Source organism: Oratosquilla oratoria, chromosome 15 (assembly GCF_046742065.1).
Source record: "Oratosquilla oratoria isolate Oo_2021 chromosome 15, ASM4674206v1, whole genome shotgun sequence".
Taxonomy (NCBI): domain Eukaryota; kingdom Metazoa; phylum Arthropoda; class Malacostraca; order Stomatopoda; family Squillidae; genus Oratosquilla; species Oratosquilla oratoria.
Window position 1 is genome coordinate 13,518,323 of NC_134791.1, and position 18,043 is coordinate 13,536,365.

At 40.0% G+C, this 18,043-nt stretch overlaps 1 protein-coding gene across 1 annotated transcript; it reads right to left on the reverse strand.

The window, feature by feature from the left end:
• Positions 1–2,339: 2,339 nt before the first annotated feature.
• Positions 2,340–15,719, reverse strand: LOC143032999 (uncharacterized). Its single transcript, XM_076198194.1, has 2 exons — positions 15,117–15,719; positions 2,340–3,785 (listed from the first exon to the last, which is right to left on the reverse strand). The coding sequence occupies exons 1-2, from the start codon at positions 15,351–15,353 to the stop codon at positions 2,712–2,714; spliced, it is 1,311 nt and encodes a 436-aa protein (XP_076054309.1). The 5' UTR covers positions 15,354–15,719; the 3' UTR covers positions 2,340–2,711.
• Between the last annotated feature and the right edge of the window lie 2,324 nt (positions 15,720–18,043).

Genomic DNA, 18,043 nt, shown 5'->3' on the forward strand with positions numbered 1-18,043 from the left:
TACACATACATCAATGATAAATGATAAACTAATGTATTAATAGAACAAAAAATCAATCGATGATAACAATTTTTCAAATAAACAAATACAAGTTGGCCTTTATCCCGCATTTAGGTTAAGGATAAATCAATAGATTACAAAATTATAATAAAAGGTAAAATAGAAAAATACGAATGTTTTTCTTATAGTATTTGAACTGAACTCCCAATTTAGAGTAGATTATCAGATAATTTTTAGAAGTTAGTTATAAGGATAATCTAACATAGAATCATCATTTATAAATTTCTATGCTACTGATTTCTATATTAGACGCTTCCTTCTTAGAATATGTGATTAATAAGAAAGATGAAAATGTAATTATTAATTTTTGTCATTTTTGTTGTGATGGGGAGTAGAGATTTTATTGTAAAGCTAATATCATATACAGGATATTTTGCAAGTCTGTCATCCAATAAGATGTTTAATCTTTTTTATAAATGGATCCTGATCTGAATGATTTGCAGTTGACCTAGGCTGTGAATGAACCCTAACATACATACATAAACAAATATATATATATATATATATATATATATATATATATATATACATATATATATATATACATATATATATATACACACACACACACACACACACACACACACACACACACACACACACACACACATATATATATATATATATATACATATATGTATGTATAAATATATATATATATATATATATATGCAGAGTCCACTAGGAAAAGGAAAAACACACGTAGTCCGAGCGCTTTCGTGATATATTCACATTATCAAGGAGTACAGAAAGATGAGAACAAAAAATGGAGATACAGAGTATAAGTAGGACAAGAGAGACATTTACCCTCCTCTCCGAAGCCTGAAAGCTCAGGTTGGGCCACTCGGTGAGGTCGTGGAAACATATTACTATTACATTAACTTTTAAAATATGTACTATTTATATTACTGACAATATATGGATCTAATTTATATAATCCTAAACTATTATTAATGAGTTGGTCATAATTGCATTTGATAATTCCTGACTCTATGATATTTCTTTCTGTTATATTCTTACATTGTATAATTTTTGAAGCATTTTTCCAGTCAATAGGATGGTCAAACTCACAAACATGTATATAATCGTAGTGTATATAATCGTAGTGTATATAGGCAGGAAGTTTTCCTTCAAGCATACTTCATTTAATTAAGTGAATGGCAAGCTTATTATGACAAAGCTACTTGCCCTACTTTTCTCCCTTAAAAAATTCTTGCCTTCTATAGGCTGTAATCCAAATGTGTCCACGCACGCACGCACACACACACACACACACACACACACACACACACACACACACACACACACACACACACACACACACACACACACACACACACACACACACACACACACACACACACACACACACACACACACACACACACACACACACACAGACACACACATACACATACACACACACACACACCTACATCACCTTCTAGGGGAAGGATAACCCTCCTCTTCCGCCACTCTGTGTTTTGGTTACTGGTCATATTTTATTCATTCCAATGGTGAACGATTATATTCCAGTCGGTGATGGGCTCTTGTCTTGTATCTAAGATAATTCATCCGATTTCGGTTTTACTGATGCTAGATTGTTTTGTATTGACCTGCATTTCTTTATTATTGTGATATAGATTAGAATATAATGTGTAAGGTCAAAGTACATATGTACAGTGGTCGATCAGCCTTATGTTGGGTAAATATATTCTGTCATCTTACAATGTTCCATAAAAATGGTTTTGGTCTCGTCTCGTCCGCGATTTGATTTGAATGCTTAATTGGTTATTCATTCATTCGTTTATATGTTTATCTATTCATCTATTTTTTTCATTTCCTCATTTATTTGTTTATCTATTTATTCATTTACTTACTTGTTTATTAGTATTTGTTTATTTGCATTTGTTTGTTATTTTTTATCTACTTATTTATTCGTTTGTTTATATATTTAGTTATTTGTTTGTTTATCTACTTATTGTTTGTTTTATTTTTTCTCTTATTTTTTCAAATACTTTATGGTTCTTTTTCTTCATCTGGCCTTGTTATGGAACAAAAGGTCTCCTTACTGGACAACAGGTCATTATAAACATACATTTTGTTTAGAAATATATATTCATAGGAAACAACCCAATACAGATAGAATATTGAAGTCTTTGATTTTTTTCTATTCATATAATTTTTATTTTACAATGGAGACGTACGTTTATTCTGAGGTAATCTAAGGGGTTTATTTTAGTGTTTGGAACAATGAAACACAGGTGATTAATTTTTGCTAAAGTGTATTTACAAAATAAAAACAAATATATACAGTTTGTACAGAAAATAAATATTGCACAGATATTTGGATCACAGATAGGAAAGAGAAATTTGTGGGAGGTAATTCAAAATAAATAAAAAATCGGCTTTTCGAAGATCAGTCTAGCGCAGACAGAGTCGACGCCGAAGGCTTTAGGTCTTGATTCGAGAGCGCCTGAAGCCTCTTCTGGTGCTTACTCGAACTCGATTAAGTCTTATTTCGGTGCTGACTCGAATGTACCTGCAGCCTTCTTCGGTGCATACTCGAACGCACTCGTTAGGTTTTTGAAGTTCGGTTGTCATTCGAACGCGTTTCGAGTCGCTCCGGTAGCGGCCATACCTGCGGCAGGTCACAGGGACGCTGAGGTTGGCGACAGCGGAGCCGAAGAAGGAGGAACGCGAGCCTTGGCAGAGTGAAGGAGGGCATGGTTGCGTAGGTTGGTGAGTTTGCTGAAGCCTTTACCACAGACACCGCACTTGTGGGGCCACTGGCCGTTGTGGACGAACATATGGGACCGGAGGTCTCCCGGCGTCGGGAAGGACCTCGTGCAGAGGGCACACTTGTGTGGCTTCTCCTTTATGTGTGTCATCTTGTGGTAGTACAGGTTGGAAGAAGCTGTGAACCGCTTGCCGCAGACACCGCACTGATGCGGCTTTTCCCCGCTGTGGATGCGGCGGTGCGTGTTAAGCGACGAACTGGTCGAGAAGCCCTTGCCGCAGACGTCGCAAACATGGGGTTTCTCGCCTGTGTGTGTCCGCATATGTCGTTTGAGCAGCGAGGGTCTGTCGAAGGCCTTGCCGCACTCCGAACACGGCAGCATCGTTCTTTCACGCCTCTTCGGTGGGGGCGCTGCTGTCGTGATAGGGGGGCTAGAAAGGGGGCTGCTGCCCAGGGAATTACTGCTGAGGGGGCTGCGCAAACCAACTGGTGCGTGTCCCAAGCGAATGTCCTGGGGACTCATGGCGGGCGAGTTGACGTGGAAGGAGGGCGAGGAGGAGGAAGATGATGTTGATGATGGCGAAGACGGAGAACTGCTTTCGTCATCGCCGTCTGTGTCCGAACTCTGGTGTGCCACTACGGGAGTGCGCGAGGGCGACGACAGGAGGGAGCGCGAGAGATCGAGGGGAGTCTCTGCCATGATAGAGTCCATGGTGCGTCTGTACAGGGAGGACCTCAGGAGCTGGAGCGCCGGGAGGAGGAGGGCATCCTCGCCGCAGTCCGGCAGGAAGAAGACAATCAGCTCTCCGCCCGTCGGGATCTCGCGGACCACCTCGAAGAGCACGTCTCCCCTGGGGCCGATCCTCCGCCCCACCAGGTTGACTTCGTTGGTGTAGAAGGGCGCCACCTTGAGGAACCTCACCCAGTTGCAGGTCCTCCGCCCGTCTTCGCCCACGGAGTCGTAGCCACCATAGCGAGATCGAACCTGAAGGAAGAAGAACGGAGATGGTTAGAAACTGAGGCGCGAATTGTGGTTCGGCATTAAGACATTAATTTAATTCCCTGTCTAAGGTCTCCCATCAATGAGGGAGTTGGGAAGGTTTCCAGGGGTGTTTAGGGAGACGGGGGGAAGAATTGGGCATGGGGGGGTGAAGGGGCTGGGGGCTGGGATGGGATTCGGGGTAATGGTGTAGGGGGTGGGGACCAACCACCACAGTGGCGGTCGGGACCCCTGGTGAGGGGGGCGGCTAGAAGTCAGCGGTAGTCATGTAATGAACTCCTCAATGGAGCGTCAGCCAAGCGCCGACAATGCATTTACCACACCTCAGCTGACAACTCCCCCGCCACCTGCCCCGCCCCTCCTGCGGGCGGCCCCGCCCTCATTTGCATCTGTGTAATGTAGTCTTCCTCCTACCTGAAGTTGCCTTAAGTACTCCCTGGGTTGTACAGTATGTGCTGATGTGAGTGTTAGGGTGTTAAGGGTAGTGATGGTGGTAGGGATGGTGTTAGTAATTGTGTTCGATATACCGGTGCTGTGGAATAGGTGGTGGTGCTGGTGATAGAGTCTGGTGTGGTGTTAGTGAGGTTGCAAGCCATGATAGTGATAATTGTCATAATAACTGCAATTTCAGTTAGAAGTAATTACTGTTTGCTTATTTCATAATCATGTATGAAAGTTTGTCTAATACTCATAATTATGATCGAAATGATAAAGTTGGTTGAATCAGTGAAAGAAGGAGCCAGGATACCAACTGGTCCATAGGTTGTAATTGCAATGGCTTGAATCATTGTGTTCTCTTTTGTACAAACTGATAATGAGATGCTTTGCAAGTCGACGGTGTTGCGTTTAGGGCCGATGCGGATGGATGCAAAAAGCGGAAGTTATTGGCAATAAATTTGATATGAACTGGAAGAGTAGCACCTCCAACGCTGTCCTCGTCAATACAACTGAATATATTATAGATTTTTTTTTTTTAATTTTTTTTTCTATATCTTATCTATTTAATTTTTACCTACTACTAACGGGTATTTTTTCAAGCCACTAAGTTCGTAAAAGAAGCCTGGCATTAGTCAAAAAGATAAAGAATAATTAGAAATATGTTCCACTATGTCGAACAGGATGTTTGTAGTAAAGACACTAATACTCCAATGTTAATTTGATAGTGGGCTATTGTCTATCAACTGCAAATTGGTGTCGATAGTGCTAATACTTTACCACTGGTGTTGGAGATGACTGTGGTGCGTGTGGTTGTGTTACTGTTGGTGATGATAGTGGTGAAAGTGGTGGTGATTATGGAGAAGGTTCTTGTGAGAGAGTTGATGATGATGATAAAGATGCTGTGTTGGTAATATTTATGGTGGTCATGGTTGTGTTGGTGTTGCTGTTGATGATAATGACAGAAGTGACGGCGTTGTGTTGGTGAAGTTGGTGTTGCAAATGGTGGTGCTAGTATCAGCAGTGATAGAGGTGGTTGTAATAGCTGTGTTGTTACCATTGCGAGGCCGGTTCTGGACCCTACAGGAAGTTCCTCGAGGCTCTCTGGACCCACGCCGCCCGGAGCCTCACGACGGCCCGCGGGAGGCCATTCTTTAAGAGAGGTCTGCGCTGGACAAAGGCTTCCTTGGCCCCGGCTCCTCCTCCTCCTCCTCCTCCTCCTCTTCCTTTCTTCCTCCTCCTCCTCTTCTTTCTTCTTCTCCTCCTCCCCCTCCTCCTTTTCTCCATTCTCTCCTCGCCTTCCTTTGACTCCTCTTTTTCTTTTTCTTTTTTCTGTTTTTCTCACCGGCCAGTAACCTCGCGTTCCCTCCCGCGTCTTACATTCTATTTTTCTTTTACTTATTCTTTATTATTTTTTCAACCTTCGCTGGGTTTTCCATTACATTGTATTTTCCATTAGGTTGTTGTACCTTATTTTACCTCGTCTATTAGATCTATATCGTCTCCACTTCTCTTCCATCGAGGACTTTGGTTTGGCTGAAATGAGAAACCTAACTGTGGAGTTCCTCAACGATGTATAGCCAGGTCGAGTGGCAGTCACCGGTAGCCAGAGGCTTTGTGTTCATGAGACAGGCTCATTGCCGAACACACCATAATCGAGAGCAATTCACTGGAAACCGTGATCTCATCCCCAAAGGCTCTTAGCTCCGATCTCAGCTCATGCCTTTACCTGTTGTCTATATCCTCAGGACTCCCTGAGCTAATGACGGGCAACAATACCCATTGGGAATCGAACCAAGGACTTTGAGGTCACGTAAGGGCGGAGGGGGTGGTTAATGACGTCACACTGGTTCATTGAGTCATGGGAAAAGGACCCTCGCGTGAAGAAGGCCATGACGTTTGTCTGACGCGTGAAGCTGGGATCAATCCCTAACGAGTCCTGGCGACTGCCATTTGTCCTAGCTATCCGTGCACTTAGGGCAAAGTTAGAACTTCGGTTTCTGTTAAGCGCCTCCTTTCCTTTTATTATCAGTCTATTCTCTTAGTATGTATGTGCTTATTTATAAAAAATTGAAATGTTCAGTTCATTTCTTCATTGACTTGTTTATTTAATTATTTTTGTATATATAGAATAATTCATATACATAGATGTTTATATTTTCATTTAATCATTTGTATATCTTTATCGTGTATATTTGGTTATTTTTATATTTTTTCAAGCACTGGAATTGAGATTCACATTCCAGACCATTTTTGTCTCCGTTCCTGATAGTCTGTACAGACCACCCACAGTGTGGGTTGCCCACTATTTTTCTTTGCTATTGTTGTTATCGTTATTATTGCGTCTTCATCTTCGGTCATAAGTCTCCTCCTCCGAGTCTCCGGTGGTCTCGACCTTCAGCTCTCTTCTGTGGTCATTTGGTCTCCGAGTCTGCGTTGTCTCCCTCTTCGTGTGACGAAGAAAGAAGAAAAGGAGAAAGAGGAAGAGGAGGAGAGGGGAGAGGAAGAAGAGGATGAGGAGGGGGAGGAAGAAGAGGATGAGGAGGGGGAGGAAGAAGAGGATGAGGAGGGGTGTGGAAGAAAAAGATGAAGAGTGGGAGGAAGAGGAAGATGAGGAGATAAAGAAAGAGGATTAGGAGAGGGAGAAAGAGAAAGATGAGAAGGAGGAAGAGGAGGAGGAGTGGGAGGAAGAGGAGGAAGATAAGATTGAGGAGGGGAAGAAAGAGGAGGATGAGGCGAGGGAGAAAGAGGAGGATGAGGAGGGAAGAGGAGGATGAGGAGAAGGGGGAAGAGAAGGATGAGGAGGAGAAGGAACAGGAGGATGAGGAGAGGAGAAAAGGGACGAGGAAAAGGAGAAAGGGTAGGAAGAGGAAGAGGTGGAATGGTAAAAATTGAAAAAGGAGAGATAATTAATTTACTTTTTTTTTTTATCTTCAGCCCATTCTTTTTCTTTTTTGGTTTAGTTCGCTGCAGCGACATATCTTTCGGAATCTTGTTCGAGTCTGTACCAGACGATTTTATTCAGTTCAGGATCTGATTTGGGCCAGAAAAGGAGCTTTGAAATCAAAAGGTTTAATACACGTAAGTATTTAATCCTACACAGACTCTCTCCATTTGCGGACTCCCCAAGAATTCTCCATTTTCTTTCTTCCAGCGGCTTCGCTCTCATTGTCTTCATTCCCCAACCACCATGGTCCACTCCCACAGGACGTGAACACCCCCCTGGGGGGTCCTGAGGCCCCCCTGGGGGTCTGTGGTCAACTCACGACCGGGACTGGACCGCCCATTGTTTCCATTCCGAGATTCTGGTCCCCGGAATCGCCCGGGTCCGGAGGTCTGTCTTTTGAAGACCGGAAGGTCAAAGGGAGAACGAAGACCGGTATTCACGATGGAAGCAAAATTTAATCCATTTGTTTATATACTTATTTGTTTATTATCTATTCATTTATTTACTTATTCTATTTAATTTATCTATTTATTTATTTATTATTTATTTTATTTATTATTATAATTTTTTTTTTGTGGCGAATCAAATGTTGCCATTTAGCACCTTTACTGCTCGTGGTCTTCGTATTCAGTGTTATACACGTTTGTTAATGTTATTGATTATCATATTGATATTGATATTGTTATCGTTATCAATGTTATTGATGTTGCTGTCATTGTTATTATTATTATAATTATAATTATTATTACTATTACTATTATTATTATTATTATCATTGTCATTATTGTTATTATCATTATCATCGTTTTTCATTACAATTATCACAGTCTTTTATTTTCTTTATCCAGTTATCTATCAATATATATCTTTTTTTCTGACAGCTGACTTATAGAATAATTGGTCTTTGAACGATATCCTAGAAAATCGCAGTTGTTTTTATTGTGAATGGTGATGTGAATGATCATATACTATTCCCGTCACGTATAAGAAAAAAAAAACACTTCATTTCTAATTAGTGCATTTTTCTCTAATTTGCGTGGGGACAATATGTCCGCCATTTGTTTTATATTTCATTCATTTATTCATGTATTCACTTATATACAGTATATGTATACCCTTAACTTAGCCTTTTTGAGTTGGAAAAAAGTGAATTTGTTAATTATTCGTTTTCTGTAGTCTAACTTCGATATATATTATATATATATATATATATAATATATATATATATATATATATATATATATGTATATTCCTATGAGGATGTGCCAGCCTCCTGTCCTAGCCTGACGCTACCTCCGCCCTTCCCATCATCTGTTGTCATTCTGTTATTAACGTTATGTCATGTTTTCCTCTACGCAGTTATCTTTGTCCCATCGGCATAGGTCTCTTATCACCCCTGTCATTATCGCCATTTTTTCCCTTTGGGAGTGAGGGAGGGGGGGTTCCAGGGCAGTTGTTGATTCCTGGAAACGCACCTGGCCAAGCCTGGGCCGTGACGGAACTGGATTTTGGAAGCCATTACGGAGAGACAAAATGGCGACGGGTATGGTGATCGTTGATTGGTGTATTTTGGTGTTTGAAGCGTGTGCTGATCAATGGCGCTGCCGTGGTAGAGGGAACTGAAGGTGAGAGATAGGGAGGCGAAACAAAGAGAAGACGAAATAGAAAAAAAGAGGAAAAAACACAAAGATCTTAACCGGAAAAGAGAGAACTTGTCGAGAAAAAGAGACTGATGGCAATGAAATGAAGAAGTTTGTAAAAAATTACGTAATACAAACCAAGAGATATTTTCTATTTTAACATTGGAGTTGGCTTTTATTTTTTTTTTCTTTATTTGAATTCTTTTATTCTATTTATTTATTTCATCGAATATATGTCATAAGGAGTATCTGGAAGCTTCTGACCACAATCCAAGACGTTCTTCCCGAACTTCTTTCAACCTTGTTTATTCCTCTATAGTCTTTGATCTAGTTAACATTACAGTACTATTGTTAATCCTTTGGCGTCTATAGCCGATTCCTACATTTATTCTGACTACCGTCGGGTGATTTAATTCGGTCAAAATATTACATTTATCTTGCTTAGTCTTTTTCCAATGCTTTATTTTAATTTTTATTCTGGTTTTCGCCTGACGATCTAATTTAAGTGAGTGAGGCTAGAATTGAAAGATGACGGGTAAGGGGAGAAGTCCCAATGGAAATTGAAAGTAAGAATGGAAATAGCTCCATCGGTATTGGTCGACTTAAAATTATACTGGCATTATATCTGAAACAGAATAGTTTAATCGAAAACGATGTTAAATGAAAGATTATGTATGGAGAACAAATTTCAATCCAGGTTTGGGGGAAAATATACGCCTTTAACTGAATTTTATTAGAAAATATAGATAACTTTAGTTTGACTGCATTGTTCAAGAATTAGATTAATTTTTTCATGTAAAAGTAGAAAGCACCTATCTAAGTTAAATCTATCGTTTGATTGAATAAAACAACGCATATCCCTTGGCACGGAAGGAGTTAATCTAGTTAATTTTAACCTTAGAAAAAAGTTTTGATTTTGTAGGGTGATCCATTTTGGAGGGACGCCGCTGGTGACGTCATCTCCGTCGTTGCTGACGTCATCAGTGTCGTTCGTGGCGCGAAACAAATCCTAAGATGACTTCTTATCATCATTTCTATTATTATTATTTAGTTATTTTTTTATACACGATCTTTGCTAGGAACCATGCCTTTATTCGTACATAAGTATATATATATATATGTATATATATATATATATATATAAAAATATAGAATGAAGAAATTCATATTTCGGTTTGGATTGAAGTTACTTGAAATTAGGAAATATTCTAATTCAGTCTACGAAAGTGGTAAGGCTTACAGAACTCTTGAAAACAGGGAGAAAAGAATGTAGGAGATAATAACTTACACAGTCTTTGTATAATAGAACGGTCGATGTTGTGGACTGTAGTCTACCAGCGCTTCTATCCTTGTGGACAATCTCGCGAGGGCATTGAATTTCAGGAAAGATGATGATAGCCGAATATATGTGAAATTCACATATAAAAGAGAACGGCGAAAAACTTTATTTCTATCAAGATTTGAAATTGATTAGCCAGCCGTTCTGAAGTATTAGAGTCTTTGCTAAGTTAGTGTGAATAGAATATAGCTGATAGCATTTCTAGAAGTTATTAAAGGAAAAAATAATGGGTCAGAAAATCAACCTCGTTTTTGTACAGTAGTTGGAGATGTGATAATGACTCTCATATGCTTCAAAGAAAAATACGCAATATTAAGCAACATACCCTCGCAAATATCAGCCGTATTTCCATTAAACATAAGGTTCAGAGTTGTGTGTCCTCGTGGTCTGCATTTCTATTCAAACATACGACCCTAGGCATTGAATACGAAAGTCTTCGATGCTGCATTCCAGGTGAAGGTTTTGTTAAAGATAAAGAAATATTTAATGAAAGTTACTTTAATAGATTCTATATGCGCGACTAATTGTTGGGCGTTTGATCTAATTTGAAATATTTCTCTTTATCAAATCAGGACCGATTTACTTCAAGCCATGTTATATTTTGAGAGAGAGAAAGAGAAAAAAAGCAAGAGAAAGATAAAGAAAAAGAAAGAGAGAGAGAGAGAGAGAGAGAGAGGGAGAAATAGAGAGAGAGAGGACAGAGAAAAAGAAGCAAACAAATAGAATATTTTTTCCTAGCACCTTATCAAAGATTCTGGTCACACGGGCGTATTACGTAAGATGCTACGCATATATTGACCGAGGGCGGAGTGGGTGAAAGTACAAGTGGCCCAAGACATTACGAAAAAAATAAAAATAAAAATGTAACGACTACCCCCCTTTCCTTCCCCCCATTTTTCCTCACCCCCACCCCCTTTTCCTCTCCCTGAATGAGGTAAAGTCCTCCTTAATTCTACAGGTAAGGATCACCTGTCAAGGCAAGGCAGGTCTGAAGGGAGTTCTCGGGAGGACAACCCGGGGGCAGAACCCAGAACTATAATCAAATAATTCAGACGTATTTCCCGTAAGCGGCGCGAGCAGCGGCGTCCGCAATGAGGGTGTATGGCCTTCAGCATCGCCATTACCTCATACCCGGGACGGTTTGAGACAGAACCGAAGACGGGTGCCTCCCGTCCCTGGGCGTATTGGGCGGGGTCCTTTCATATTGCTGGGCGGGGGGACTGGTCACACAAAGTGGGCATCTGCTTCGTAAGGCGGTTTTCGGGGCTGGGGATGTGGGTGCTCACTGGCCCTACTCTTTAATCAGGAAAGTGTTGGATTTTATGGGTATTTCTTCAAATACACACGGGGGCACGCACAGTGTGCATAGGAGCAAACATATGCACGTATTAACGCACAAAAAGCGCACGCGCACACACACACAAATGTACACATACATACATATATATATATATATAATATATATATATATATATTATATACACATATATACATATATATACACACACACACACACATATATATATATATATATGTATATTTATATATATATATATATATATATATATATATATATGTGTGTGTGTGTGTGTGTGTGTGTGTGTGTGTGTGTGTGTGTGTGTGTGTGTGTGTGTGTGTGTGTCTCCATTTATGTATCTCACCTCCCCTTTCTCTCTCACTCTCTTGCTCCTCGTTTCTCTTTCTCCAAATCAATCTCTCTTCTCTCTCTCTCTCTTTCTCCTCTCTCTCTCTCTCTCTCTCTCTCTATCTCTCTCTCTCTCTCTCTCTCTCTCTCTCTCTCTCTCTCTCTCTCTCTCTCTCTCTCTCTCTCTCTCTCTCTCTCTCTCTCTCTCTTTACTTATACTTCTCTCTTTCTCTTTTCCTCTTTCTCTCTCTTTTCCTCTCTCTCTCTCTTTATCTCTCTTCCTCTCTCTCCCTCTTTACCTCTCTTTCCCTCTGCTTCTCTGATCTCTCTCTCTCTCCCTCTCCCTCTCCCTTTCTCACTCACTCTCTGTCTCTCTCTATCCATCTATCTCTCTCTCTCTTCCCATCTCTCTTCCTCTCATTCTCGCTGCATACATACATAATTTTTATATATTGAAAAATGTGTTGACTCTTGTAAAAAAATGCGAAACTTGTTGAGCTGTGTGAAATGAATACACACACATACACGTGTATTATATATCGTATATATATATATATATATATATATATATATATATATATATATATATATATATATATATATAATTCTGTTTCATACGTAAGCTGTGCATCTTTCATACGTACCAAAGACAGTTCCATGGTCAGCAAGTGCAAGAAGCACATTAGAAATGGTCTCTGAGTCTGGAGTGTAAGAAAGACTAAAAAAAAATGATGTCATTTATATGGAAAGACCTAATAAGAGTTGATGCCTTGGTACTCGTCTTTTCAGATAGTCTGAGTAGTAGACAATGGAAATGTCACAAGAAATGGTCTCAGGGTCGCAAAATGTATGAGAAGGGAGGAGTGAGGTGATTCATTCAGAGGTGACAAGAATAAGATTGGGAAAATAAAAGAAACATTTCGGTTTATGTTGGGACACCTGATCTCCTGATGGTTGTGGTTGCAGTCTTTTTTTTATATCAATTCAGAATTGCATTGGCCGTGGCATTGGTGATGATTAGGAAGAAGAGGGTGGTTACAGTGGTAAAACCTGAGGACCTTTTGATCCGTAACAAGACCAGATCCAAATAAATAAATAAATAAATAAGTAAATAAACAAATGCACTAGAAAATATTAGGATCATTAGGGAGAGGAGGTGAGCTTCGGTGGTTTGTACTCCCTCATAGTCATGGGTACACTAAGTGGTAATATTTAATCATACGTTTGTCTTGATGCATGCAAGTGTCTTGTAAAGAGGTGTTTATGTTGCTCGTTCTATGTCTTTTGTGTATATATATATATATATATATATATATATATATATATATATATATATATATATATTTCCATAGACGTGTTTATCTATCTGCACATACACCTGCATATGAATACTCTGATGTATGAATGCAAGTATAGTATATGTGTATGAATTGATTTATACCTTAAATATATATATATATATATATATATATATTATATATATATATATAATGTATGAATTCATATATTATATATATATACGTATGTATCTATTTATATATGCGTGTTTGTATGTGAAGGTATGTATGTATGTATGTATGTATGTATGTATATATGAGTATGTATGAATATATGTCTGTATGTATGTATGTACGGTATGAATATATGTGTGTTAATATATACGTATCTATATATGCATGCATCTATATATATATATATATATATATATATATAATATATATATATAAATATATATGTATCTATATATATATGTATCTATATATATATGTATCTATATATATATGTATGTATATATCTATGTACGTGTGTATTTATATACGAATTAATGTATATACATGCGGATGTATGCACAAGTGAATATATAAGTATACATTATATATTATCCTATAAGTATCTCGTTTATATAAATATATACATGACTATTTGTTTACATATGTACAGATGCGTTCAACCACACACAACCATAATTATGTACACACCAACACACATAAACACAGACATAACCCCATGCGTACCTGTGATACAAGCTTAGGATGTTCATGTTTTTATCAGGAAACACACAAACACACACACACACACACACACACACACACAATTTCAGACATATGCACAAGAAAATTCACACGCCCATTTACACTGACATAAACACTTGTATATGAAAAATCTATATTAGTGAAAATACGAGTTAGTTAACGTTTATATTAATTCGAATAAATATAGAGGAACTAATGAACAGGCAAGAGAAATTAAATAAACTTCAACTGTTTCTTCACTTCTTTCGTTTTTATAGAGTAGGTCGCTCTAGCTTTCAATCTAGTTCAGAAAATAGAAACATGATTATAAAAGATGATATAAAGTTGGTAATAGAATTTTTTTCTATATATGTCAATTCACGTTTAAAGGTAGAATCCTAGGAAGTACTCTAGTAACACTTTTGCAATTCAAGATAAACTAGTTAGAGGTTAGTCATTCGTTGCAATTTGGCTATAGTTTATGTATTCACCAAATTCACTGTGAATTGTCATCAAGAAGGTTTTCAGAATTAGGGTATGTAATTGATACGATGACTGTACTGTAAAGACTGACTATCGCACATTCCAACCTACGTTGTGCTGATAACGGTATTTTGAGCAAGTCTGTGGTCACTGTTGAAAGCACAATAGAATTGAATTTGACGTCGTGGTATGTATTGAATTTGCCTAAGTCAAAACAACAAGCTAATTGTTATATATATAGAAGGAATTAATTGAAATTGACTTTATTTCAGAGTTTGACACTTTGTATGAATTGCCAAAATTTATATAAACGATTGTGTAGACACCGTAGACTTTTTCTTGGGTTATCTTCATTGCATCTCGTATTGTTTTGAAGTCGTATATTGTAGCTTCAAATTACTAAATCTCAACAGAAACGCCTTGTATTTTAGTGAAATTGTAGTAAAAATGTATGGCTACTCTTGTGACTGTCACTGCAAAGATTTATATGGTGTTAGACAAAATTTATTTTTTCAGATGAAAATGTTAACTACAGTGTATTACCCAGAGACTAACTTTAACGTATTATCAAAATTCTCAATCACCTTATTGTGATTTACATTGCAATGATATCAAAAAAGTGTACAGCCTTAGCTCACCACTTCCAGACTTTCTACAAACACTACAAGAATCATTATGAACTCTGAAAGCGTTTTGCAATAGTTTACACCAAAGAAAAAAAATAAAGAGGGTTGTTGTCGAACATCCATCCTCGGCCTATGCCAACACATTCTCACCTCACACAGCAATCGATAAGAGAAGTCAGAGCCACTTACGTCCATGGGCGGAAGGTACGGGAGCAGTGGTAGGTTGTCCGCGCGCACAGTACCGCTGAAGGGGAGGTAGCGCGCCTGCTGGGGGAGGCGTCGCGTGGCGCACACCTTGATGCTGTCCTCGGCAGGCACCAGACGGTCCAGGGGCGGCAGGGGCCTCGGTGTGACCACGAGCGAGAACTCCGCCGGCATGAGGACCCGCGTCTCCATCTTCGGCTCGTCCGAGCTTGAGGACTTCATCTCATCCACCAGTTCAATCTGAACGAACGTGTCACAGTTCGGTCTAAGAGCACTGAGTTCCTCTCTCTACACTGAGGTCTTGTCTTGGACTAAGTCCAGCTCACTTCTGGGAGAGAGACCGCACACAGCACCCGGTATCACTATCCGACTCTGCCAGTACTGTTCACTTTGACCTTCAGGAGTCGACTACCTGTTCACCTGTAATGTTCTCAAGCTTTATCCCATACAGCCCACCTGCCCATACCTGCTACTGGTGCCCACTGCTGGAGCAACAAGGGCCTCAGCCTAATCTGATCTCTGGTCTTCTGGAATACTCTTCCCTGTGATGCTCGGCCAGTGGATTCCAGCCCAAGAGGGACATAGGTGCCAGGGGAAGCCCCTCCCTTTTGTGCCTTTCTTGCACGCGGTGCTGGGGTCATTAAGAAACTCCTCCCACCCCGAGGGTGGTTGGCTGGGTGGACACTCGGATAGCCAATGGGGAGAGAGGGGGCGGGGCCACTGGCTCGCGCTACTCACGTGTTGGCCCGTGCAGGGGGACCCTCAGGGTGATTGGCTTGGGGCGTTCCGCCGACGCCTGGCCGTGATCAGCTCGTGTGTCAACATATGATTATCTGTGCTCGGGAAGCTCCGCCGTATAAGGGCGGCTGCTGGACGCTGTCAGAAGCCTGAGATCCTCTTCAGAGGTTTCATGCTGGCCGGTCGCGCTACCGCTTCTGCAGCGAGCGCGCGCGCGGGCGGGCGGGCTCTCCGACTGATTCAAACAGGTTTGGAGACACGTTCGTGGATGTACACACACGTGCACATGGGTGTACACATGCGCACTCATTGATGTACACACGCATGCACATAGATGTGCACACGCATGTATATAGATGTGCATATCCATGCACATGGATGTGCACACGCATACGCATGGACATGGATGTACACACGCATACGCATGGACATGGATGTACACACGCATACACATGGGAGTACACATTCTTTTACATGGACATACGCACAGATACACATGAACGTACACACACATGTACATGAACATACAAAAGGACATGGGCGTACACACTTTCAAGTACATATGCACACACATGCTCATAGACGCACATATACATGTATGTAGACGTTTACGCGTGAGTACAGACACGCGCGCACATGGATATACACACAAAGACACACGGATGTGCACATGTATATAGACATACACGCGTTTGGGCATGATATATGTACAAATAAGCGCAAGTGGTTGTACACACATGAATGGATATACAATACACGCCGTACACACATGTATGGATATACGCACACACACTGTACACACGCGCGCTTCCCTATGTGTAAACATTCCAGTAGGTCCATTCACATGGACTGACGTAAACATCCAATATGGTGATAATATACAGGCATGTATACGTAGCTACTGGGGTCAGTTTTTAAAACTTTGGAAAAATATGAAGTTTATGAAACTGTAAATGAGATAAACTTGAAGCAGCGTGAGAAAATATTCCTAGATATGCATATATATCCATGTTATGATCTAGGAAAAATATATATGTATATACATATACCCTCCTAGTTGCATTATGATAATCAAACTATCTCATAACAACTCGTCTCTATCTTTTTTTGAACTCTAGAAGATCTATAACTCGATTATCAATCACGGCATAAACGGAGGATGCAAACTATAAAGAGCTCATCAGCATTTTTACTCAAAATTCTGAGCAGGTGGCCTTGCATCACCTCCAGAGAAAGGCCGGATTTTAGGGTATCCCCACCTCCTCAGTCATTGTTCTGTGGGAGCAGGGACGTTTGTGAGCGTGTGTGTGTGTGTGTGTGTGCGCGCGCACGCGCGTCAGGCTCTCACTCCTTCATCCAGTAACACTGTCCTTATCCCCTCTCCTCCCTTCCGCCCTTCCTTCTTCTCTTCTTCTCTTCTTCTCTTCTTCTCTTCTTCTCCTCTTCCCCCTCCCTCCCTCCCTCTCTCTCTCTCTCTCTCTCTCTCTCTCTCTCTCTCTCTCTCTCTCTCTCTCTCTCTCTCTCTCTCTCTCTCTCTCTCTCTCTCTCTCTCTCTCTCTCTCTCTCCATCTCTACCCCCTCTCTCTCCCCCTCTCTCTCTCTCTCCCTCCCTCTCTCCACCCTCCTCTCTCTCTCTCTCCCTCCCTCTCTCCACCCTCCTCTCTCTCTCTCTCTCTCTCTCTCTCTCTCTCTCTCTCTCTCTCTCTCTCTCTCTCTCTCTCTCTCTCTCTCTCTCTCTTTTTCTCTTTCACTTTTTTCTTTCTCTTTCTTTTCCCTTTCTCTTTCACTTTCATACCCTTTCTCTTTTTCTTTCTTCTTTCTTTTTATCTTTCATCATCTTTCTTTTTCTTTCATTTTCATATTTTGTCTTTCTCCTCTTTTATTTGATATGTTTTCTTTCCTTTGTAATTTTAATTTTTCTTTCTATTTTTCTTTCTCCCTCTTTCCATAACTCTTCATTTTTTTGTTCCTCTTTCTTTGTCTTTTTTCTTTCTCTTTTGCTTTATTTCTTTATTTTTCTACTTCCCTTTTTCTTTTACATTTGTCTTTTTTCTTTTGTTTTTACTAAATATTTCTTTTCCTTCTCATTCTTCCTTCCTCTTTCCCTCTTTTCTTTCTCTTTCTACTGTTCTCTCCATCTGTTGTTTTATTTTTCTATTATTGCCCTCTTTTTT